Genomic DNA, 24,910 nt, shown 5'->3' with positions numbered 1-24,910 from the left:
CATCTGTAAGAACGGGAGCCACACAGGCCTATTCCAGCCCTGCCAGGGTCTCCTCCCACTGCCTCACCAGGCAGCCCAGTCACTTCTGATGGGGACCTCCACCCAAGACCCGTTTGTGGGAACCAAGTCACAACTTACACTTAGCACCAGGACAGATGATGTGGCCTCTTCCTGCCCCATCCTGGAACCTCCCAGACCGGGGCCGCTTCCTGGGCATGTCTCTGCAGGGGTATCAGAGTGTGTGCACAGAGAGCAGGGTTTGTGGACTCGGTACAAGCTTTGGCAAATGGTTGTCCCTCAGGTGAGTAAGTACCCTTGGAGACTGGTCTAGTGACACTTCTCCAGAAGGCCACCTTTCCTTGTAGCACTTGTGGGCTCCGTCACCCTCCAGTCAGGTTATTGTCAATTACCTGGGCCTATCTCACTTGATAAGGAGCCATAGTGGCACTGAAGGTGAAGCATTAGGCTGCTAACCTCAGAGTCAGCAGTTCAAGCCCACCAGCTGCTCCAGGGACAAAGATGAGTCTGTCTACTCCTATAAAGATTTACTTAAAGCTTCAAAAACCTTATGAAGCAGTTCTGTTGTGTCCTGTAGGGTTGCTGTGAGTCACTTGAAGGCAGGGAGGTTTTGTGGGTCTCTCTTGATTGTTCAATGGAGGGTGGGGCTATGCCCACCCCACAGTGACGACAGTGCCACTAATGCCTTGGAAGTAGGGTGAGGGTCAGGGCTGACCCGCCCAAGGCGGTTGAGTAAAGGCTATGAAGCTTCCTTAGTTTTGCCACAGGATGCCGTGTGTGTGTGTGTGTGTGTGTGTGTGTGTGTGTGTGTGTAGATATGTGTGTAATGGGCAGGCCCCCGAGGCTGTGTGTGTGCATGTGTGTCTATGTGTAGTGAGTGGGGCCTTGAGGTGCTGTGTGTGGTGAGCAGGGTTCCTAGACTTTGTGTGTGTGTGTGTGTGTGTGTGTGTTTGTGTAGTGAGTTAGGGCCCCGAGTGTGTGTGTGTGTGTGTGTGTGTGTGTGTGTGTGTAGTGGGTTAGGGCCCGAGCCTGTGTGTGTGCATACATGTGTGTGGTGGGCAGGGCCCCAAGGCTTCAAGGTAAGAGCTGCCCAACATGCTGTATTTCTTCCAGAATGAAGTATGTGACTGACGTTGGCATCCTTCAGCGCCACGTGTCCCGGCACAACCACCGGCATGAGGATGAGGAGCACACCCTCTCTGTTGACTGCACGCGGATCACCTTTGAGTATGAGTATCCTTGCAGTCCTGCCCTTGGTTGAAGATGGGCTTTACTGTCACATTTCTCGGGGCCCTGACCCTGAGGAACACGGGTGGCTGGCTGCTCACCAGGTGGGGAGCCAATTGTGGGTTGTGAGGTTGTGGTTGCCGTGTGCTTAGAACTGGGAGCCAGTGGGATGAGAGGCTTTAGGGAGGGGAGAGGAGAGTCCTGGAGCCAAGCACGGAGCTACCGGGTCTGCAGTCCAGGTCCTAGAGGCCTCTTGCTTCCCAGCTCCTACTATAAGAAGAGCTCCCTATGGTGGGTGCACACGGGCAGCCTCAAGTCATTTGGAGGGTAGGCACCTATTGAGATAAGAAAGAAGCAGGCCAATACATGATGACAAACTGCAACATTTCTGTGAGGAAAGCATGGGCACCACTAGGGTCATTGGGCACACTATTGGGCCTGGAGTGCTCTGGAAGGCACTGGGCGGTAGGTGGTACATCTCAAGCCTATTCTCAGGCCTGTGAAGTGGAGGGAAGAGCAGCACAATCAGAGGTGAGCTTGAGGAAGGGCCTGAAGGTCAGAGGCCAGAACAAGAGCCTCACACCCAGTGATCCCAAGATCGGGGAGACCAGGGAATGACCCACATCCAGCTCACATGTTTTGAAAGGTCTCTGTGGTTGCTGGGTGGGAGGTGGGGTGAGGATCTGTGAGGAGCATGACCAGGGTCCTCTGCTTCAGCAGTGGGGATGATGACTGAGCTGCCCTGGTCCTGAGGTAGGGCATCCAGGAGGAACAGATGTGGGTTTGGGCAGGCTAGGTTCCAGGTGGCTGTGAGTCTCTGAGGAGGTACTAGAGGCTGGGTGGCTGGCCCACCTGAGGGGAGGGACCGACAGGGAGGTGCCACCTGACCCAGGTGCTGGCAGGAGCAGGTGGCTGTGGGAGAGAGTGACAGAAGAGAAGGAGTCACAGAGCTGAGGTCAGGCCCCATGGCTCAGACATCTGATCATGACCACTGTCCTTGTTGCTGCCATGGACTCCCACAGCCTCTGAACCTCCAAATGTCAGATGGGCTTATACGTACCTGCCACTTTCCAGGCTCTGGTCTGGATCAAATGAAATAAATACTGCTAGAGTGCTCCCATTACATTAACGATGACTGGTTTCACAGATGAAGCAAGAAATGGCCAGGTGCCACACAGGCGATCCACCAGGGATTCTCAAGGGGTAGGACTGCAGTGGTCCCGTGCACCGCCCTGGGTGGGCCTGGGTGTGCCAGTATGCTCCTTGACCTCTGCCCCAGCCTCCATCTGGCCCTGTACCAGCACTGGTCTCTCTACGACAGCCTTTGCAATACGTGCTACACTGCCTCCAGGTTCAAGATCTGGTCTGTGCAAGGCCAGAAGCGGCTCCAGGAGTTCCTGGCGGACATGGGGTAATTGATTCTCCCTAGCCCAATGCCCCCAGAGGGAAAAGTTCACCCCTTCTCCCTGGGTTTTGTTGTGATGAAATTGGTTGTAAACTATAACTGATGCCTGTTTCCACCTGAAGTACTTTACCACTGGATCCTAGAATACTGTTGTTGTCATGGGCCATCCAGCCCTATGCACACAGAATGAAACATTGCCTGTTCCAGTGCCATCCTCACATTGTAGTTATATCTGAGCCGTTGTTACTGCCACTGTGTCAATTCATCTCTTAGGATCTTCCTCTTTTTCACTGACTCTTTAATTTACCAAGCCTGATGTCCTTCTTCAGGAACTGGTCCCTCCTGACAGCATATGAAAGGTGAAAGGTGAAGTCTCCTCATCCTCGCATCTAAAGAGCATTCTGGTTGCACTTCTTCCAGAACTGATTTGTTTCTTCCAGCAATCCATGGTACATTCAATATTCTTTGCCAGCCCTGCCCTGTATTTCAAATGCATTGATTCCAGTTTTCCTTATTCATTGTCCAACTTTCCTATGCATATGAGGTGACTGAAAATACCACCTTAGTCTCAAGTGTACCTTAGTCTTCAAAGTCACATCTTTGCCCTTGAATACTTTAAAGAGGTCTTGTACAGCATATTTGCCTAATGCAATATGTTGTCTGATTTCTGGACTGCTACTTCCTTGAGTGTTAATTGTGGATCCAAGCAAAACGAACACTTTGACAACTTGACAGAGAACTTCCACAGTTTCAAGCCAGTTTCAGAAGAGGACTCAGAATGAGGAATATCACTGCTGACGGATGCTGAAAACAGAGAATACCAGAAAGATGTTTATTTGTGCTATATTGACTATGCAAAGGCTTTCGATTGTGTGATCATGACATCCTATGTGATCATGACAAGCTATAACTCATACGTTGCAAAGTATGAGTATTCGAAGCACTTAATTGTGCTCATGAGGAGCCTGTACATAGACCAAGAAACAGTTGTTTGAACAGAACAAGGGAACACCGAATGGTTTAAAATTAGCAAAGGTGTCCGCCAGGGTTGTATTCTTTCACCATACTTATTTAATCTGTATGCTGAGCAAATAATCTGAGAAGCTGGATAATAAGTGGATCAGAATTAGAGAAAGACTCATGTGATATGCGGATGATCTTGCTGGCTGAAAGTGAAGAGGATTTAAAATACTGATGAAGATCAAAGACCACAACCTTCAGTATGGGTTGCATCTCAAACGTAAAGAAAACAAAAATCCTCACCACTGGACCAATAAACAATATCCTTATCAATGGAGAAAAGGCTGAAGTTGTCAAAGATTTCATTTTGCTCAGATCAACTATCAACACTCACGGAAACAGCAGTCAAGAAATCAAATGATGCATTTGCATTAGGCAAATCTGCTGCACAAGACCTTTTTAAAGTCTTGACGAGCAAAGATGTGATTTTGAGAACTAAGGTGCACCTGACCCAAGCCGTGGTATTTTCAATAGCCTCATATGCATGGGTAAGTTGGACAGTGAATAAGGAAGACCATAGAAGAATTGATGCATTTGAGTTATGGTGTTGGAGGAGAATATTAAAAGTACCATGGACTGCCAAAAGAATAATTTGTGTTGGAAGAAGTACATGTAGCCACAATGTTCCTTGGAAGCCAGGATGGCCAGACGTTGTCACTCATACTTCAGACATATTGTGAGGAGGGACGAGTCCCTGGAGAAGGATATCAAGTTTGATAAAGTGGAGGGTTGGAGAAAGAGAGGAAGAACGCCAATGAATGAGATGGATTGGCACGTTGGCAGCAGTAATGAGTTCAAGTTAACATTTGTGAGGATGGCGCAGGCCTGGGTAGTGTTTTGTTCTGTTGTGCATAGGGTCGCTATGAGTCAGAACTGACTCCATGACACATAACAACAACAACCATTCCAAAGTCGTCTGCCTCTCCTTTTTCTTTGTCAGTCTTAGTCTGGAAGCTCAGCTGAAACCTGTCCACCATGAGTGACCCTGCTGGTATTTAAAATATAAGTGGCATAACTTCTAGCATCACAACAACACAAGCCACCACATAACAAACTGACAAATGTGTGGTGGCCTAGAATGTTCTCTAAGAGCAAATAGATAGCCCTTGCTTTGGTATAGTTGTCCACCTACAGTTGTGATCCATTCATGTGGGGTCTTTCAGTCCAGTGAAAGGCTTAATGATTTTGTCCTGAAGTCAGCTCACTCTTGTGGGGATTGCTGTCTTTGTAGACTTCCGTTGAAACAAGTAAAGCAGAAGTTTCAGTCCATGGATGTTTCCTTGAAGGAGAATTTGCGAGAAATGATTGAAGAATCTGCAAATAAATTTGGGTAAGCATCACAGTCCTAAAATAATGCAATAAAGAAACATGATGAAAATGAACTTGACCTATGCTAGCCCACTTCCTACGTTTTGAGTTCTTTTGGAAGAGCTGAAGTTCCTCTCCCACTACCGTGGAGTCCATCCACACTCATAGCGACCCTATGAGACAGAGTTCCCGAGGCTGTCCGTCTTTACCAGAGCAGACTGCCTCATTGTTCTCCCATGGAACTACTGGTGAGCTTGAACCACCAACACTTAACCCCCTCCTTTGGTTAAAAATAGGAGTTCAGGAAATCCCCACAGGGTTTAGAATTCTTAAATCACAAGGTTGAAGTTCGGCCCTTGGGGTGGTCATCTCACCAATCCCTCATTAAAGATGGGGTGGCATCTCCCACCCTCACACCTGCTCAGAACCAGACACAGCTGTGTCCTGCTGATTGGCACACCTGTGCGCCCTGTACAGGGTCAGAGTTGACTGGTATCTCTCCTCCTCAGTTGCAAACCCTAGATGACATAACAGGTGGTGGCTGTCCCTCTTGTTTGTTCCTAAGAGGCAGCTGACTTGAGAGGAAAATGTTTCTACACATCCCAGCACCAGGGACAGTAACTACACCACCCCTCCACCTTATGAACTTGAGGGCTGGTGCCTGAGCCTGTCTTACCATGCCAGTCATGGTGGGAGCATCAGTGTAGTGAGTGGCCCTGTCGGTGTGTCTGCCAGTCTGGTGATGAGAGCCACTGCAGGGCCATCGGTAGGAGACATGCCACACACCATAGGGTGACAGCAGCATTGGCTTCTTCCCTGGGACAGGATGAAGGACATGCGTGTGCAGACTTTCAGCATTCACTTCGGGTTCAAGCATAAGTTCCTGGCCAGTGATGTGGTCTTTGCCACGATGTCACTGATGGAGAGCATTGAGAAGGTCAACACTGGGACTGACAACTTCACCCAGGCATTGGACAGTCTCTCCAGGTAGTGGGTAGAGCCGTGGTCTGCAACCCTCTCTGTCCTGCCTGATCCTTGGGCTGTGGGGACCACAACAACATGTGAGTGGCTTTGTGCCACCCTACACTTGCTCAGTATAAAATGGACTACTACCAAGGTGGGCCTGACACACTTTTCTGCCTGTCTTCAATATTTGTCACTTTGCTCTCGAATCTTGTTCTCTCTCTTCTTTTTTTTTTTCCTTTTTGGTTTTCAAATGTTTCTTCTTTCTCACCCCCTAGATCTCTTAAGACATCATTTGTTGTATTTATTCTAGTTTTAGTCTTCATCACTCAGTGGCTTCCTTTTTTATTTCTGACTCTTCTTTCCTATTTCCTGAGATAGTTTGTATTATTTCTGTCATGTCTTGCAGCTTGTTGCACGATAGAATGTTCCGGTTTCCATCTCTTCAGCATGTCTGTCACTGCACTTTCCTTATCAGTAGGGATGTTACTCAGCTGCTAATTTACTTCTCCCTTCCAGTAATGTTGAGTGGGATTCGACCTTGGTGCTTTTGTGTTGTTCATTTTAATGTGGATTTCATTTCCTTAACTTTTAGGAAGGCAGCCTTATTCAGCAGCTTTTTCTAGCTTCTGTTTTTCTGCAGTAGTAAAAAAAAAAAATGGCAGCCTGCCTTCTGGGGTTTCCCAGTCCTGCTTCCCCACTGTAATTAAAACAAAACAAAACAGCTCACATGTTACTGGGATACAGCTTGTATGTCATGCAGTTTACCTGCTTTAAAGTGTACAGTACAATAGCTTTTAGTATATTCATGGAGTTGTGTAACCATCCTGCAGTCTACCTTTAGCATGCTTTTATTACCTAATAAACAATCCTGCACTCCGTAGCCATCAACCCCCAAACTTCCATCCCTCACGCCATACCCGCTGCGACTGAATTAATTCCGAGTCATAGTGAGTGACCCTGTAGGACAGAGCAGAACTGCTTCATTTGGTTTTTCAAGACTGTCATTCTTTACGGGAGCTGACAACCCCATCTTTCACCTGCAAAGGGACTGTTGGAATTTAACTGCTGACCTTGTGGGTTAGCAGCCCAACGCTTCATCCACTGTGCCACCAGGTCTCCGTCTCCAGTAATCTACTTTCTGTCTTAGACTGGAAGCCCCACTGAAACCTGATTACCATATTTGAAATACAGGTGGCCTAACTTCCAGCATCACATCAACCCGCAAGCCAGCACCACAGTACGGCACAGTGACAGATGAGTGGTGGCCTCTTATCAGGAGAAAGACAGCATTCTGGGTGCTCTTCTTCCCAGACAGATGCATTAGCTCTTCTGGTACCCATGGTATACTCAATAGTCTTCCCAGACAGATGTGTTGGCTCTTTGGCACTCCATGGTATACTCTGTATTCTCAGACAGATGTGTTGGCTCTTCTGACACATCGTGTTATATTCAGTATTCTTCACCAACACTATAATTTAGACACATCAATTCTCCGATTTTGTATGGTGATCTTGTATCCAGCAACCTTGATGAACTTGTTCATTAGCGCTAGTAGATTTCGAGTGGATTCCTTAGGGTTTTTCTGTGAATTGTTGTTGTTAAGTACCAGGGAGTCGGTTCCGACTCTTAGTGACCCTGCACAGGGTTTCCGAAGCTGCAGATCTTTACGGGAGCAGAAAGCCTCATCTTTTTCCCACGGAACTGCTGGTAGTTTCAAACTGCTGACCTTGAGGTTAGTAGCTCAATTCATAACCACTGTGCTACCAGAGCTCCTTTTTGTGAATAAGATGATGTAATCTACAAAGTGAGACTATGTTCGCTTTTTCCTTTCCAATTGGAATGCCTTTTATTCCATTTTCTTTCCTTACTGCCCTAATTAGAACGTCAAGTCAAATCCAAGTTTTGTTGGACTCTTTCCTTTTCTTTATTCCTATCCTGCTCAGTTTTGGTTCCCTTCTCAGGAGTTGCACCTCAGTGAAGGATCCAATATAGAAAGGAGTCCTGATGGGCCAGACATGACTGCCTAAGGACTAAACTACACTTTACCACAATCCCTTATTCTCACTGCCCCTTTTGTTATGGTTGTTGTTGTTAGTTGCCATCAAACCAGTTTCAATTCATAGTGCCCCCATGTAGAACAGAACCAAACCTTGCCCAGGCCTGGGTCATTGTTGTGGTTGAACTCATTGGTGTATATCTGACAGTGTCTTTATTTTACCCTCCTCTTATTGCTGGTTTTACTCTGTATAGAGGGCAGGGTTGAAGCTCATTTTCTGGTGATGGGTATTTTATCCCTCTACTGTATTCTAGCAGAACCCTGGTGTGGTTGGAGTCTGGATGTGGTGCTGTGGGTTAATGCACTGGACTACAAGGTTGGTTTGAACCAAAAGGTAGGTGGTTCAAGCTTACCAGCTACTCCTTGGAAACCCTATTTAGGGTCGCTGTAGATTGGAACCGACTCAACAGCACTTAATAACAACTGTATTATAGCAGTCAGTGCTACCCATGAAAAGTCTGAGCCGTTGTGATTCTTGCTTCTTGGTAAATGACCATCCACCCAAGAAGCTTGTAGGGCCTCGTGTTTTATTTATCCTCAATGTTCCTGCATTTCTTCATGATGTATTTATAGGTGGGTCTAGCTCCTGGTTTACGCTGGCTTCTTAGGTGAGCCCTTTCAGTCTTTCAGCTTGGGTGTGTTTTCATTGTATGTCTTGGTTAGGTCCCACGCATGTACATCAGTGTTGCTTATTCTTTCTTTCTAGGCTTCCTGGAGCAGGACTCAGTTCTTTCTTTACATTTCCCACATCTTTGTCTTCTTGTTGATGAAGAAGAAAGAAGCTTCTCCTGACTCCATTCCCTAGTCTTGGAGTTACATTTTTAACTTTTTGTATCATTATAATTTCTACAAAGGCTTCATATTTTCTGGTGTTCCTTTTTCATAGCATCCTCATAGCATCTTGTTGTTGGTTTAGGATGTAAGTTTCCCAAACTTTTGTGAAGATACTAACTAGAGTTCATATTAAGTTTGCATTCATTCTCAGGATCATCTCGGTTTTCTCTAGGCTCACTTTGTCAAGGCTACAGGCACTACACAAGTTCCGGTGGTCTTGCTTATCTAACAAGGAGCTGTGGAAGCCAGGCTGAGCTGGGGGCCTCGACACACCCGCTGACTGGAAGACATTGCTGTCTACTGGGCACCTTCCTTTGCTCTGCTGTGTAGGCTCCTCTCTCTCCTGATAGGTAGCAGCACCCATTCTCACCTCTTCTTCCATCACTGCTGCTATTGTTAAGTGCCATTGAGTCAATTCTAACTCATAGTAACCATATACCAGGGAGTGCCTGGTAAGTGTGAATCACCAAATGAATGGTTAGCAGTCCAGTGTTTATCCTACAGTGCCACACCAGGACCCTTCACTAAGGGTCTGTGAATTTTTTGTGCATCTTCCTTTTGTGTTAAAGGGACTTTGGAGGGAGAGAAATGTTTTCCAAGAAAAACATTTTCCAGAACCACCTTCCTCATTCAGGAACCACACATTCCACCAATGACTTGGTTACATTATACCAAGAAACTCTGACAAGCCAAGCCAATACCACATGTGTCTTCTTGTTGCAGAAGTAACCTAGACAAGCTCTACCACGGCCTAGAACTCGCCAAGAAGCAGCTCCGAGCCACCCAGCAGATCATCGCCAGTTGCCTGTGCACCAACCTGGTCATCTCCCAGGGGCCTTTCCTCTACTGCTCCCTCATGGAGGTCAGGCTCCCCTCACACACACTCACAGGTGCTGGGCCTCCCTTGATGCCATTCCTCTCCGACCATCTCTGTGTCCTCTCTCCCAGGGCTCTCCAGATGTCTTGCTCTTCTCCAAGCCAGTATCCCTGAGCCTCCTCAGCAGACAGCTGCTCAAGTCTTTTGTGTGTTCGGTGAGTTCCCCTCTAGTGCTAGTGATGGCCATCTGCCAGCTGTAGGGTGGACGTAGACTCCTTGCTTTTTCTTCAGTCTGTCATTAGGAATCTGTAGCTCACAATCCACTGCCACCCACTATTGTCTAGTTGACTCTGATTCATAGTGAGCTTAAAGGACAGAGTAAAACAACTCCCTAGAGTTTCTGAGGTTGTGAATCATTTATGGGAGAAGATTGCCTTATGTTTTTCCCATGGAATTATTTCTTGTGGCAATGGTATGTGTTCCTTGGTGTAAGGGACTGCCCTGCGTGTGACCCCTGAGCTGCTGGAGGGCCTGTCATATAGAAGCTGGGGCCACCCCAAGTGGACCAGTACTAGGAGGAATGGTCACACGGAATGAAGTCTATGGTGCATATGGATGGGCTGCAGCCTCGTGGAGAAGTCTCTGCAACACAGTCATCAGAAAGGCCTCTGCTAGCCTATGGCCATACTGCCCTGGATGCTCCTGAGCTGGTCTGATCTCAGAAATCAAGCAGCAAGGTCGGGCTTAGTTAGTCATGGGCAAGGAGAAAGGCAACTACAGAGAGTGCTGGGCCTGGTGTTGGAGGTGGGGTACAGTGATAGACACAGAGCTGCCAAATGTGTGGTCATGGCCTGTTAACAATGATTCTTCTATCAGGCGTGTCTGGAACCATTAATGGAGAGAGACTAAAGGCATTCCCTTTACAAAGAAGAACCAGACAAGGATGCGCTGTATCACCTCTCCTGTTCATTATTGTGTTGGAAGTCTTAACCAGAGCTAGAAGACAAGAAAGGGAAATGAAAAGCATCCGAATTGGCAAAGTAGACGTAAAACTCTATTTGCAGATGCTAATGTAGAAAATCCCAAACACTCAGCAAGAAAATTATTTGGACCTAATTGTAAGATTCAGAAAAGTGGCAAGATCAGCACACAAAAAATCCGTCTGGTCCTTTACACTAACAAAGAGAACTATGAAAGGGAAGTTAGAAAAGCAATACTATTTGCATTAGCCACCTCAAAGATGAAATGCTTAGGAATAAATCTAACCAAGAAACAAAAGGCCTATACAAAGGAAACATGTGTCTCATCATATGTTTCATCATCCATAACCAGGTTCGAGTCCCAGCAATGTGCCTCATGCACAGCCACCTCATATGCAGTCTGTCACGGTAGCTTGTGCGTGGCTGTGCTGCTTAACAGGATTCCACAAAACTTCAGTTTAAGACAGACTAGGAAGAAAGGCCTGGCAATATTGTGAAAAACAGCCCATGAAACCCTATGGATCAGAATGGTTCAATCCACAATCGATCATGGGGATAACACAGCACCAGGCAGTATTTTGTTCTGTTGTGCATGGGGTTACCATGAATCGGGATTGACTCAGTGGCCTCTAACGACAAGCATCATTGTCCTTTCTAAGTAAGATGAGAAGTGTCTAGAACCCTACCAGCGAATGCTACAGAAAATAAGGCTGTCTTCCTGTGAAGATTTACAGTCTCAGAAACCCAAGATGGGGTCTCCATGAGTAGGTCTCTATGAGTAGGCAGTGGTTTTGGGTGGGACTCTTAAAGATTTACGCCTGTAGGTCATTTAAGAAATACACCCAGAAGTGCCTTATCCAAGAATGATATAAAAAGTTACCAAGGAAAGGGGGACTCTGGGTGAGGACTAGCCACATTGTGGCATCTGCCAGCATGCCCGTGAGAGAGGGGCTTGGTGCTGCAGGCTCTCAGGGTGAAGTTCTGGGCGGGTGTCAGACTGACAATTTTCCTTTGCCTCCTCAGACCAAGAACCGGCGTTGCAAGCTGCTGCCCTTGGTTATGGCTGCCCCCCTGAGTGTGGAACAAGGCACGGTGACCGTAGTGGGCATTCCCCCGGAGACTGATGACTCAGACAGAAAGAAGTGAGCACGCTTGTTGGCGAGGGCTGTGAGAGCTGTGGGTTGACCCTCGGTCCCTTCCTTCTTAACTGGAATTAAACTTTGCAACAGTTCACAAACCTTCATAAGTGGCTTCAGCAGCGAGCCCGGCCTTGGTTCACCATCTGAGCAGGATGCCAGAGGTGGCCGTGTTTGGGTCCAGCCTGTGGGGTTAAGGGGGCAGGTGTTGGCAGAAAGGGTAGGCAGGCATGCTCCCAGCAGGAACAAGGGAGAGGGTAAGCACCAGGCACAGAGACAGAGTGGCCACAAATGTGGCCTTTGTGGTGCTGTGGGAGCCAGCTGCAGTAGCCAGGGTACCAGAGGCCAGGCGGGAGCCTGCTGAGGGGTCTGTGACCTGCCCTTGGTCTGCTCATCAAAGGGTTTCTCTCGGATCCCAAAGCAGATCCTCAGAGCCTCGTTCTTCTGAAGGTGCAAGGGAGAGGACAGTGGGGTCATCTAAATGAAGAGTTGTCCATTGGACTCCAAGTAGTCCAGGTTTTTGTTGATGTGAACATGTGGCCCCTTAGCCAACCTCATCCCAGCATAGTGTAGGTATAGATGAATTTAGGATGAAGTGCCTGCTCTGCCCCCAGCTCTGAACAGGAACAGATGGCCTCAAAATACTGAGGATGGTCTGTGTAGGCAATGATATGCCAGGGGTTCTGGCTCTTGTGCAGTCTCAGGCAGGACCTCCAGCCCATCCTGGGCCAGGACTAAGAAGGGCCTATCGGGGCGCAGGGAGACAGTGGTGGTGGAGCTCTCGGAGGGCAGGACCCAGAGAGCAGGGCAAGAGTTGATGGGGACTGGAGGACTTTGGGCCCATTCTTGGGTCAGTTGTGGAGGTTGAGCATGGAAGGAAGGGTTGGTACTGGTGGACTGATGTGTCTGTCTCATGCTGGCAGCTTCTTCGGGAGGGCATTTGAGAAGGCTGCAGAGAGCACCAGCTCCCGGACGTTGCACAACCACTTTGACCTGTCTGGTAAGAGCTCCCTCTCCCACCCCCTCCACAGACACGCACCACTATGGTGGCCACATTGCCCTCACCTGCCCCTCCAAGGCCAGTGCTCCCTGAGGAGCCTTAGTGAGTCGTACCCTCCTGCCTGGGCCTACCCCACCCCCATTTGATCCAGTCTTTTCAAGCCCCTCTGTTAACATGTCTGGACAATCCCATGATCTCCCAGATCTGCAGACCCACTGCCAAATCATATCCACTACTGTTGAGTCCATTCCAGCTCAGCGGCCCTGTAGGACAGTGGCGAACCTCATCTGCCACCCGAGGAGGGGTTGGAGGGTTTAAACCCCCATCTTGTGGTTAGCAGCCAAACACTTTAACCACTGCACCACCAGGGCTTCTGCAGAGGATGAGCCTGGAGTTCCTGGGGCTGCGGTCATGGCACTAATAATGGCAGTGGGACCACATAAGCCCCTCGTTTCAAGTTCGCCCTGCTCATGTGATGGCCCTCAGAGATGTGGCAGCATGCCCAGGTCTCTTTATACTAGTGAGGAGCCCCGGAGCCCAATCCTGACACAGGGTGGGAAGGGCCATCCATCTCTGTCCAGATCAGTGACATTCTGAGCTGTTGTATCCCCGAGTTGGCCTCCAGCAGTTGGTGTGTGAGTACCCAGCGAGCCAGCCTGTCCTCCCACAGATCTGTCTCTGAGCTCTGAATGTGGTGAGGGGCAGAAATTCAGCCTCCAATCCACAAGACTGGTCACTGGTGTGGCACTGTGGGATCAGCACTGGACTGCCAACCACAAGGTCGACGATTCAAGCCCACCAGCCACTCCTTGGTATACATATACAAGGTCGATAGGAGTCAGAACTGACTCCACATCACTTAACACCAACAATCCCCAAGACTGCAGGCGGGGCAGCCTGGTAACTTCTGAAGGTGTCAGAAGGGGGGCTCCCTCTGGAGACGGTCAGTGAGAGGGAGTCACGTCACATGTCCAGAATAGTTCTCGCTGCACATTCACTCCTACGCACTCTCCCCCACACGGCCACCCTCCCAGCTTACAAGATGTTTTTCTTTCATTACTTCAGTAATTGAGCTGAAAGCAGAGGATCGGAGCAAGTTCCTGGACGCACTTGTTTCTCTCCTCTCCTGAGAGTGAGTTGTCGGTGGGGAGGGAATTACTGGCCGAGTCCATGTGGGGCCGTTCTTGCTCCTCCCGGGAGATTTTCCCAAGACCATCTTGTCCCTGGCTGCCCATAGTGACATAATGGGGCATTTTTGAGGAAACTAATTTCATTAGTGATTTCCTTCAGAAAGAGCTGGCATTTTACCCCCTCCTGCTGCGCCTTGGACTAGGCGTCTGCTTGCAGGCAACGTGAGACACACAGACTTGCTGGCACTGTGAGAGCAGAGGCCATCAAGAGCCCTCCTTTCCTTCAGGGTCACCTGTAGGGTCAGAGGTGCCAGATGCAAACCAGGCCTCTGTGTGGTGGGCTGTTAGATAGCAGCTCTGATGAGGGCTACTGGTGTCAGTTCTGGGGCCACCTCCCCCAGTGCTCATTTACAGAGGCTTCATGGTGAGTGCATGATGCCTCCCACACCCCCTATTTCTTGGGGACCCAGGAAGCAGGCTAGTGTGGACACAGCTCCAGGGTACAGTGATGGACAGCTCTGTCAGGCAGGGTGGTGCTGATGTCAGCCCCACTCCTGTCCATGTTGAGCTAGAAGCTGTGGGGGCAGGTCCCCCTCCCCATCAGGGCTGGGTGAACACTACTAAGAAGGGCGTGGAGACCCCAGGGACTTGGAAGGGACTCTGAATCAGGCCTTGGGGTCTATAGTCAGGTCCCTGAGCCCCTCAGCTGCGTGGACCTGGGCAGCACTTAGCCATCCCAGCCTGTTCCTTCCTCATTAGACGAGGAGTGTCCAAACAAATCAAACCCACTGCCATCGAGTCAGCTCTGATTCAGAACCCCCCAGGACTCCATCTTTCCAAGACTAAATCTTTTCAGGAGCAGCCAGCCTCTTCTTTCTCCCACAGAGTAGCTGGTAGGTTTGAACTGCTGACCTTGTGGTTAGCAGCCAGCCCAGCACCCAACCCACGGTGCCACCTGGGCTTCTCAAGGAGTGTCCAGTCCAGTCTTTGCCTGGCTGGGGCCTGGCCTAGCCCCTGTTCCTTGGGGTGGAGGCAGAGGTTGTGTTGAGCGTCAGCTTACAACCGAAACCAAAAGTGACATGTGGAGGCATTCCTGCAGCAGAGCTGCATCCAAAGCCCACAAGCCCTGCAGCCTGCTCAGCGAAACAGGGACCAGGTGGGACAAGGAGCAATGTATGGGGTTTGGGGCAGATAAAGTACTCCAGGCAAGAGGAGGAGAGTGTATGAGGCTCTGCAGACCCGAGAGCTGGCAGGGGGGCTGTGAACGCACACTTGGGGCCAAGGGACAAGCAGATGGCAAGTCAGCAGTTGAAAAGGGGGCGCTACCCTGGAGTTGTGGGTGTTGGGGTTTCTCCACTGGGTGGTAGCCTGGTCCTGGGTGGGATGCCTTTCAGGGGGCCCAGTACCCTGGGAGGTCCTGGAGTGGCACTCTACCCATAGCACCCACCCTTGCCCCCATGAGGGGTTGAGGTGACTCAGCATCAGCCTCAAAGCTGGGGTAGCCACCCAGCCTGGTAGAGGGCAGGACTGGGTACTTCATGAGCTGATCTGGGGCTGACATAAAAAGTGATTGAAATTTTTCACACATACCCCTTCTTTTTCAGGGTCTGCTTCCTTCAGAAATGACCTCTTCCTCCTCCTTATTTATATTCGCTGCTTTTATTTAGACTAAATTATGAGTTTTAGATGCAGGGCAAGTTTGCTTTTCATGAAATAAAATGTTATTTTATATTTATCTCGTACACCTGGCACCGGGCCAGAGGTCTGGCAGGCAGAAGGTTTGTGCTGGCCTCTAGGGGCTCAGTGCGATACAACTCCTATTCCAGACAGCAAACACACAAGGACTAGGGCTCTCCTGCTCCATCCCCAAAACAAACCCCCTACTCTGTCCTGGTGTGGCACTGTGGGTTAATGCATCAGACTGCAAAGTCATTTGAATTGCAAGTTCGGCGGTTCAAGTTCACCAGCTGCTCCTCGGAAACCCTATACAGGCTCGCTATGGGTTGGAATTGACTTGATGCACTGAACAACAACAACCCTGTCCTCAGACTCTTGGGTCATTCCAGAAGCTAGACCCTCAGTACCCCTGCCTAGCAGTGCCCAGCAAGGATGAGCTCTATTGTCCCTCCCTCTACTTCCTCCCCAGTTACTCCCTGCCCCAGGCTGACCTGAGCTGGCCTCCCCACAGCCTTCCTCCCACCATACTGTTCCCTGGAATGACTGTGTGTCCCTCAGCATGAGCCTGTAGACATGTCTGGTTTCTCTACACTTCAGCAGGATGGGGGTGGGGACAGCAAGGGGCAAGCTAGGGTGAGTCCAGCTGGTCAAGAGGGTCATGGACAGTCCAGTAGGTACTATACCCCTACCTCCCGAGGCCTTGCAGTTAGCACCACCCACATCCTGGTCACAGAAGGTTCGAGCAGGACAGGGCCACAATTCTGAGGTCAGTGTTCTCAGCAGCAAGGACTTGCCCAGTCGGGAGCCTTGGGATGGAGTGTTGAGGGGGATCCAGAGGTGAGGGGACATATAGGTCCCACCACACCAGGGTTGAGGTGGTCTGTGAAGGCCACTGCCTGGAAAAGCAAGGGACCTGGAGGGAGAACCCCTATGAACCAAGTGGTGGTGTCATCAGGCTTTATGTGGGTACAGAGAACGTGTACAGGAAGAGCCCAGAGAGGGTGGCCTGGAGGGGGAGTGTACGGGGGGGTGGGAGGTGGAGGGGAACAGTCTCCCTATACCCCAGAGCTGAGCTTCAGCATGACCCTGTAGGAGAGCAGCTTCAGTGGCGGTGGAGTTGGTAGATTTGAGGCCAGCTCCACTCCTGACCTCTTGGCATTTCCCACACACAAGTTGGGGTTGGCATGGGTCCAGCTGACAGAGTCCTCATGCACTCACCTGACCATTTGATAGTCCAGAGGCTATGCCGATGCCTTTTGGATTCAGCTGTGCCCCCCAAAATGATGATACCCCACTGGCAACCTACAGATCTGGCTCCTCAGCCCAGCAGCAAGAACACCTTGGATGTAGACTCACATTCCTCCCTGGCTCCGGTAGAGTTCTTACCCCCTTTGGCTTCACTGACTCCCAGGATCCAACCATTGTGTTCAGAGGCCGCTGTCAACTCTCTGAGTTAAGCCCACCCCCACCACAAGGAGTCTGGCCGCTGGGAAGACTCCAGCTGCTGGATGTGACCCAGGCATTTCTTAGAGCCCTGAGGCCAACTGGGAGTGGGACGGATGCCAGCCCTTCCCACTTCTATCTACTCAGCAGCAGCTGGTCCGCCAGCAAGAAGTAGCTGTGGGAAGCCCCATGCTTCCTACCTGCATGTAAGCAGGAAGGTGGCGATGCAGTGGAGGGCCAGAGATGAGGTCATCAGACTCCAGGCACCAGGGGCAAGCTCAGGGAGGGGTGAGTGTAGGAGGGCAGCACAGATCATGAACAAAGGACAGGACACTAGGTAAAGGGTGTTGAAACCATTTACTAAGCAGATTCTATCCCCACTTGAGTTGTGGGGGAGAAAGCACTCCAGGCCCACAAGGCTCGCTGGGGAGCTGCTGGGCTGAGGCCAGAGGCCCAGGTCAAGTCTCATGGTCACCCTGCCTCAGGCCCCACTGATGGAGTAAAGGCTGCTGGGCATATCCCTTGACAGGGTTTGGCAGCGTCGTCAGCAACCGCTGGGGAGGAAGCAGCATCTTCAGTCTGGTGCCCTCGGGTTTCTCGCACCCGAGCCCCACCCACCTGGGAGCCAGTGCTGCGCAGAGAAAGGAAACCCAGTCCTTACGGGGTGCTCAGCAGGGTCCTTGGGGCCGGCGGCCTCAGACGTAGTTTTTCTTGTCATAGTCGCCCCCTGCCGCAGGGCGCCGGGGCGCCGAGTACTTGACGGGGAAGCTGAGGTCAGGGCGGCCGGCACAGGCCCAGGCACCGCAGCATATCAGGCCACCACCGCACATGAGCAGCGCCGCCGAGGCCCAGCCGATGTACAGAGCGGCGCCCAGCTCGTACTTCTTGGACATGGGCACAGCCGGGTCGTAGAACTCACGCACCACGATGTTGGCGAACCAGCAGAGCGGTATGAGCGCCAGCAACCCGCAGAGCGCGTAGAGGGCGCCGCCGGTGAGCGCCACGCGCGCCTTGGCTGGGCCCGGGGCTACGCAGGTAGTGCACTGTGCGCCCGCTAGGGTCACGAAGAGCGCCACCAGGGCCAGCAGCACTGCCCCCACGGTGAGTGCGCGTGCAGCCTGGACTTCAGCCGTGAGCGCCAGAACGGAGTCGTAGACTTTGCACTGCATGTGCCCCGTACTCTGCACCACGCACGACATCCACAGCCCCTTCCAGGTGGTCTGCGCCGTCACGATGTTGTGGTCTAGGAAGGCGGTCACCTGCCACATGGGTAGCCCGCACGCCAGGATCAGGCCCACCCAGCCCACCAGGCACAGCACCAGACCCAGAATCTCCAGCGCTGCAGACCCCATGGCTGGAGAGACGTGCGCCCGACGGCTCTCGGGCCTCTGCGTGCCCACTATCCGCCCCGGTCCAGCGGCCCTGCCGCCCCGCCTCGCGTCTGCAGGCGCCGGTTGGGGTTCCCCATTTGAAGGTTCTGGGGGTGGGCTTTGCCCTTGGCCCTGCCTCAAGCAGCCAATCCGTGCAAGGGCCGTCTCCACAGCCAATGGCACGCCCCTAGACGCTTTAATTCGAGAAACGATGGCGCGGAGAGGAGGGTAGTAGGGGGCATTAGAGCCACTCCCCGGGCGTACCCTGGCCCCCACCCCTCCGCTGTCCAAGCAGGCTCTGAGGGCCACCTCCCTGAAAGTCTCGTGCCACTTTAGGAACAGCAGACCCTGGACCTGGGCCACCACTCTCGCCCCCACCCCACCCCCGGCCAAGCCTTAGCTTCCGGCTACGTACGGTGTTTCTCCCAAGGTTTGGCCAAAGCCTTTGGGTGCGTTCCCCTCTCACTGCTGCCTGTGGTACAGAGGCCGCTGTGAGGGCAACATCGCTCTACCTGTTCCTCAGGAAGCCAGTCACCAGGGTCCTGGTACTGCACTCCAAGCTGTGCCGGGCAGGGGCGCCAGACAGTCCCGTGGCCCTAGCCTCCTGATCTGGGGTCCTGCCAAGCACCATTACTCACCCAACCTACTGACTGCCCAGGACCTGAGTCCCAGCACCAAATGTGGTCGGGAGGGCAGGTCCTCACTGCATGGGGCTTCCCAGACCTGGAAACCTTTGCTCAGTTGCTCCTCTTCCTGTGATGGAGCCCATCCCCCATGTTTTGAGGTCCCACTCAGTAAGGGGCCATCAGGAAGTCCTCAGTATTCCCCATTGGTCCTCCCAGAGGCCTTCGTTGACCCTCGGAGAGGAGAGACACAAGGGACCCTCCCACCCGAAGCAGTGGTGCCCCTGGTGCCCCAGCCCCCAGACGGCCTTCCGGAAGCCAAGTTGGAGTTTCCTGGCCAGGAGGAAGAGCCCCCATCCTCGTTAGAGGCAGGAGGCGCGGGATTTCCGGGCATTCTTTTGCACAATGGCCCAGGAGTTTCTCGAAAGGTCCACTGGGGTGGACGTTTAGCGCCCCCTGAGGCTCGGGTGGGGGCACCAGACTCCACCACTCACAGCCCATGTGGGCACAGCAGCCGGATGCCCATTCCCAGTCAGTCCCTTTGTTTCCAACAAGGTCTGGACTCCTGGCCAAGGCACTGAGGCTGCTGCGGGAGCGCCTGTTCGTTTTTCTGGCCCATGGAGCTGGTCAGGTCCCTCCATGGAGAAGGTACAGCGTTGAGGCAAACCACAGAAATGGAGTTCGGACAGCTCTCTCCTCCTAGACCTGGACCTGGGTCCTTTCTTGTCAGATGGCTCTTGGAGATTAAAGTCACTAAAGCTGGCTTGTCCAGCATAAGGGGGGACAGGTTCTCCGGGTGTCAGCTGGAGTGAGGGGAGTCCACTGCTCCTCCTCGTAACCTCACCCCACCCTCCCAAACCAGTGAACCACTGCCTCTTCCCAAGCACCATCTTGCACTGCTTTCCATCTGCTGTAGACCTGAGGACCACCTCCTTCTCCAAACAGACCCTCCTCCATTGAATCCAGAGATCCTACCTTGTCCTCTGCGGTCTCACCAGAACAGTTTCTAGGGCCTCCACTCTTACCTGCTCGGGCCATTCTCCTCAGGGTTGCTGGCCTATCCTCCTGGTAGAACTCTCTTCAGGGCCACACCCTGCCTAAAGCCTTCTGTGGCTCCCACTGTCTGTAGACAAAGTGCTAACCCCCAGGAAAAGCTCAGCCTGCTGTGATCTGCATGCATTCGGACTGGCCAGCCTGGTGGGATCCACAAGCCCATACAGACACACTCCATGCTACCTTGGGCTCTCAGATTGGCCTTATTTGCCTACAGCACCTTGAGCTGAGTCCTGCTCAGCTTCTGTTTTGTTGCCAAGGTAACTGCCTCCAGATGCCTTTTGTCCCATCCCCCAGTGATGCTCCCAGGAGCCTGAACTGGAATAGTTGGTCAGTTTGCCCCCACCAGTAGTCAGGACAACTCCGGAGAATGAACCACAGCATGATGGAGATCCCCATGTACCTGTCTAAGGCAGGAAGTCTGCCTGTGGGGAGCTGCAGAGCCATGCTGACTTCTCACCACCTGAGCCCCTCTAGCTAGCTGAGGGGCTGCAGCCTACCTGCCCTCTTTCTCTCCTTCACTTTGGTCCAGGCTCCCTCTGAAGCCTGGGGTGCTATGATGGCCCCAGCAAGCCCATGGCTCTTTGGGGACAGATTCACAGCATCTTCTGGGCCTTGTAGAGAAGTCTTAGGCTTCACCTGTAACTGTCTGATCTACACCCTAATCACTTCTGGGCTATCTTCAGGGCCTGGCCACTGTAGGTCTAAAACAGTCTCCACAAATCTACCCCAGATCCAGGTGGCCTCAAAGTGACCCAACCCAGGCCCAGGAAGGGCTGTGTACCCGCTGGTAAAGGAGTTCCTGACCTACTGTCTCTGATTAGAAGACCCATTTCAGAAATTTCCTGCTGGTAAGCTGCCAACAAATGAAATGAGTCAGCAAGATCAGTTCAGGAGTGGGACGGATGTGCCCTATCCTGAGGGTCTCTAGAGCGGGTATTTCAGCAAAGATCTCATTTCTGGTAGAACTGAAGAAACAACCAGTGCAAGAGCCCAGCAGTGGGGAGGTGCTTGGTGTCCAAGGGGCAGAAGGAAGTCTGTGGTTGGAGCAACAAGGCTGAGAAGGCCTGCAGGCCATAGTCAGGGGGACCAGAGCAGGGCAGGGATGTGAAGCCCTGGATTTAGGCTCTCAGGCCAGAGCTCTGGCCAAGGCCACCTGCTCTTTTACTGCTATTGTTTTGTGTTCCCATGGGAAGTGGAACAAGATTTCATTAATTGTCTGAGAGAAAGGGCTGAATCGGCAGAAAAGCAAAGTTTATCTTGAGCAGCTGCTGGCTGACCCTGCCCCAGAGTGATCCGGTGACCCCCCAAGGACAATCTAAATTTAGGCTCCAGGTCTGTGATTTGAGTTTTGGGAAACTTCTAGAATTCATTTCTGGACATTAAAAACAACATTCCTTCTATCTTTGGGCTTTGAATTAGTAAAAATTAAATTGACCTCCAATTTAGGAGATATTTGCAGAAACCTCTGAGTACAGAGCATAGCTGTACCTTTCTTGGTGTGATCCAGTGCTCCTATGGATTCAAGTAGGACCAATGTGACCTTCTTTCTAGTTCATTAAAAACATCCTCCAGCCCTTACCTGCTATTGCACTGGGCACCTCGTGGAAGTGCTGAGAGTGGGTACCATCCAACCTTGGCCCTTGTTGTCACTGTAATTTCTTTTTTTGTGGTCCAGAGTAAGGCATAGTGATCCAACAGTCCATACCTCAGTTTCACCACTGACAGGGAGACTGGGAGGTAGCAGGGGAGGCTGACACCAATACAGGCTCCCTCTGTGGCCATTCTGAGCACTGCCCAGGTTCCTGGCTCACTCTGTCAGCCACTGCAGCCCATCTGACCTCAGTCCTGTCCCTCAGCGTAGGCTCACTGGCTGGCTGTCAGAATTAGAGGGCATCATGGCTTTCACTTCCACAAAGGGTCAGGGATGGTAGGGGACTCTAACTGACAAGAGTCCCTGAGTCCCGTAGACCTCTTGCCACTTCTCGAAGAGTAGTGGACAGTGGCCCCTCTCCGACCATCCAGGGAAGCTAGCCAAGACCCTGACCAAACAGTAGTGTAAGTAGAATTGGGTCCTGCCGATTTTCCCCCACTGTCCCCAGTTCCAGCTCCCCCGCTTACACTGCCTTTGGCAGCCTCTTGGTTTATCTTCCTTCCCCCATTCCCTTCTTCCTGGTTTCCTTTCTTTTCTGCATGCTGTGTTTTGGAAAAATTTTGTACTCTTTTTCATTTTAGCCTCATGTAGTGATTCCAGATCCTTTTTCACTTAGCAACATGTTGTAAACATCTTTCTGTTTCATTAAAAACAGCCTCATGAATGTGTTTGTAGCTGCCAATCATCAGTCATCTATATAAGTTTGTCATACTTTGGTGACTTTAGTGTTCCTATGATGCTGGAAGCTATGCCAGAGGTATTTTCAAATACTAGCAGGGTGGACAGGTTTTAGAAGAGCTTTCAGACTAAGTAAGGCCTAGTGCTCTACTTCTGAAAAGCAGTCAATGGAAACCTTATGGATCACAATAGAGGCCAGACTCATTTGCTTTGGACATGTCATCAGGAGTGATCAATCTCTGGAGAAGGACATCATGTTTGGTGAAGTAGAGGAGCAGTGAGGCTGAGGGAGATAGATTGGCACGGTAGCTTCAACAAAGACTCAGATATGCTGGGGACAGGAGAAGGAGGCAGGATCAGGCAGTGCTTTGTTCTGTTGTACATAAGGTTGCCTTCAGAGTTGACTTGACAGCTGCCTATCTATCTGTCTTAGTCCTCTAGTGCTGCTATCACAGAAATACCACAAGTGGATGGTTTTGACAAATAAAATTTACTAGTATTTTCTCCTAGTTTTGGAGGCCGTAAGTCCAAATTCAGGGGGTTAGATCTAGGAGAAGGCTTTCTCTCATGTTACCTCTAAGGGAAGGTCCTTGCTATCAATCTTCTCCCGGGTCTAGGAGGTTCCCAGTGCAGGGACCCTGGGCCCAAAGGATTTATGTACTCCATTCCCAGATGTTCTTTCTTGGTGGTAGGAGAGCCCTCTGAGCTCTGCTTACTTCTTTAATCTCTTTTATATTTCAAAAAAGATTGACTCAAAATACAACCTAATCCTGTAGGTTGCATTCTGTCTCATTAACATAACTGCCACTAATCCAACCTCATTAGTATCATAGAGGTTAGGATTTACAACACAGGATAATTACATCAGATCACAGAATGGAGGATATTTACATGATAACAGAATCAGGCCTAGCCAAATCCAATCCATAACATTATCTTTCTATCACTGCCAAGAAGATGGACTTGGAGGTTGAACAGACTAGGATGATGGAACATGCTTCTATCACTCACGGGGGCAGGATACGATCATGGACAACAGATTCTGAGGTTCTATGAAATATGGTTGATAATAGGTCTGACATCAAAGGATTGGTAAAGGGCTTTGTACAAAGTACTTCCTGGCACAAATTGGATGCTGATGATTCTGGTAATTAGTCAACCATCCTTCATGACATAATTTTCTTCTTTGTTCATTTTGACAATTTCTTAGCATAGTGGTTATGAATTGGGCTGTGAACCGCAAGGTCAGCAGTTCGAAACTACCAGCTGTTCCTGCAGGAGAAAGATGAGGCTTTCTGCTCCCGTAAAGATTTACAGCCTGGGAAACCCAGTACAGGGTCGCTATGAGTCAGAACTGACTCCACGGCAGATAACAACAACAACAACATATTCAGTGTACAATTAATTCAATGACATTGATTACATTCTTTTTTTTAAAGCAACATTTCATTGTGAATTGGGTGGTGGTTTACAGAGCAGATCATCAGTTTTAAATTCAACAATTCAGACACATTTTGTTTCATCTCAATTATTTCAATTCCCTCAATATAAAATCAGTCCCCTCAATGTAATAGGTGTCCTGGTGTGGCGCTGTAGGTTAAGCACTCAACTGCTAACCAAAAGGTTGGTGGTTCAAACCTACTAGCTGCTCCTTGGAAACCCTATACAGGGTTGCAACAAATCAGAACTGATTCGAAGACACTTAACAACAGCAAATGAACATCCCTCCATCCCACTTCCTCCTTGTGTTTCCTGTTTCCATTCCTCCTTATATCCTAACCCTTCTGAACTTTGTCCTTGAGTCAGTGCTGACTTCTTGATCTCAAATGGTTGTTTATTCTGAGGTGTGCGTACCTCCCTAGTGTTATTTTTCCCCTATAGATCTATGTATTATTTGGATGAACACTGAGCTTTAGGAGTGAGCCCATTTCCAGACCTGAAGGGTGACTAAGGGCCATAGTCTTTATGTGCTGTACAACCACGATGGCTATCATGTTCCAAAGTCTTCTACCACCATTAACATAAACTCAATGTCCTGGTGTTAGCACTGTAGGATAGGCACGAGACTGCATGGTTGGTGACTCAAACTCTCCAGCCACTCCTTGGAAACCCTATACAGGGTTGTTATGAGTCAAAATAGACTCGAAGGCATTTAACAGCAACAACAACAGTGATGGCCTATAAAGCAAAAATGTCCCATATCTTTCTCTTTCTCACCCCTGGTAACCACTAATCATCTAAGGGGATTCAAAAAGTTCATGAAAAACTCATGGAATTTTCCCACAAACAGTATTTGTTCCCTTGTGACTGACTTATTTCACACAGCACGTTTTCAAGGGCCCTGTATGGCATTCATTAGGACTCCATTGCTCTTTAGGACTGAGTAATATGTGAATATAGACTACATTTTCTTTATCCGTTCTTCTGTTGATGGACACTTTGGTTGTTTTTGCCTCTTGGCTATTGTGAAAAGAGCTGTAATCAACATTAGTGTGCAGGTTTCTGTTTGCTTTCC

General features: G+C 50.4%; 2 protein-coding genes across 4 annotated transcripts in view; one reads left to right on the top strand and one right to left on the bottom strand.

Annotated features, from left to right (window-relative positions):
* Window positions 1-13,899, top strand: part of CDC45 (cell division cycle 45) — a 32,710-nt gene extending 18,811 nt beyond the window's left edge. Inside the window, exons 10-18 of one of the 3 annotated variants that reach the window (XM_006875831.1) lie at window positions 1,132-1,251; window positions 2,525-2,656; window positions 4,902-5,000; window positions 5,804-5,965; window positions 9,558-9,696; window positions 9,783-9,866; window positions 11,655-11,773; window positions 12,691-12,767; window positions 13,833-13,899. In XM_006875831.1, coding sequence (XP_006875893.1) covers window positions 1,132-1,251; window positions 2,525-2,656; window positions 4,902-5,000; window positions 5,804-5,965; window positions 9,558-9,696; window positions 9,783-9,866; window positions 11,655-11,773; window positions 12,691-12,767; window positions 13,833-13,897 — 997 coding nt within the window. In that variant the 3' untranslated portion in view covers window positions 13,898-13,899. Of the gene's footprint in view, window positions 1-1,131; window positions 1,252-2,524; window positions 2,657-4,901; window positions 5,001-5,803; window positions 5,966-9,557; window positions 9,867-11,654; window positions 11,774-12,690; window positions 12,768-13,832 lie in introns of those variants that run through there. The other 2 variants (XM_006875832.1, XM_006875833.1) reach the window with 2 other exon arrangements.
* A 3,813-nt stretch (window positions 13,900-17,712) lies between these two features.
* On the bottom strand, window positions 17,713-18,389 carry CLDN5 (claudin 5). The gene has a single exon (XM_006875830.1). It carries the CDS (start codon window positions 18,367-18,369, stop codon window positions 17,713-17,715), a length of 657 nt encoding a protein of 218 aa, XP_006875892.1. The 5' UTR covers window positions 18,370-18,389.
* Between the last annotated feature and the right edge of the window lie 6,521 nt (window positions 18,390-24,910).

This window comes from Chrysochloris asiatica, unplaced genomic scaffold, assembly GCF_000296735.1.
Source record: "Chrysochloris asiatica unplaced genomic scaffold, ChrAsi1.0 scaffold00340, whole genome shotgun sequence".
Taxonomy (NCBI): domain Eukaryota; kingdom Metazoa; phylum Chordata; class Mammalia; order Afrosoricida; family Chrysochloridae; genus Chrysochloris; species Chrysochloris asiatica.
The sequence above is the reverse complement of the archived record's forward strand: the minus strand, read 5'-3'. Positions and strand labels throughout refer to the sequence as shown.

What these genes read in the sequence shown, in the direction of transcription:
- CLDN5 (XM_006875830.1), bottom strand. Translation starts at nt 18,369, where the DNA reads ATGGGGTCTGCAGCGCTGGAGATTCTGGGTCTGGTGCTGTGCCTGGTG.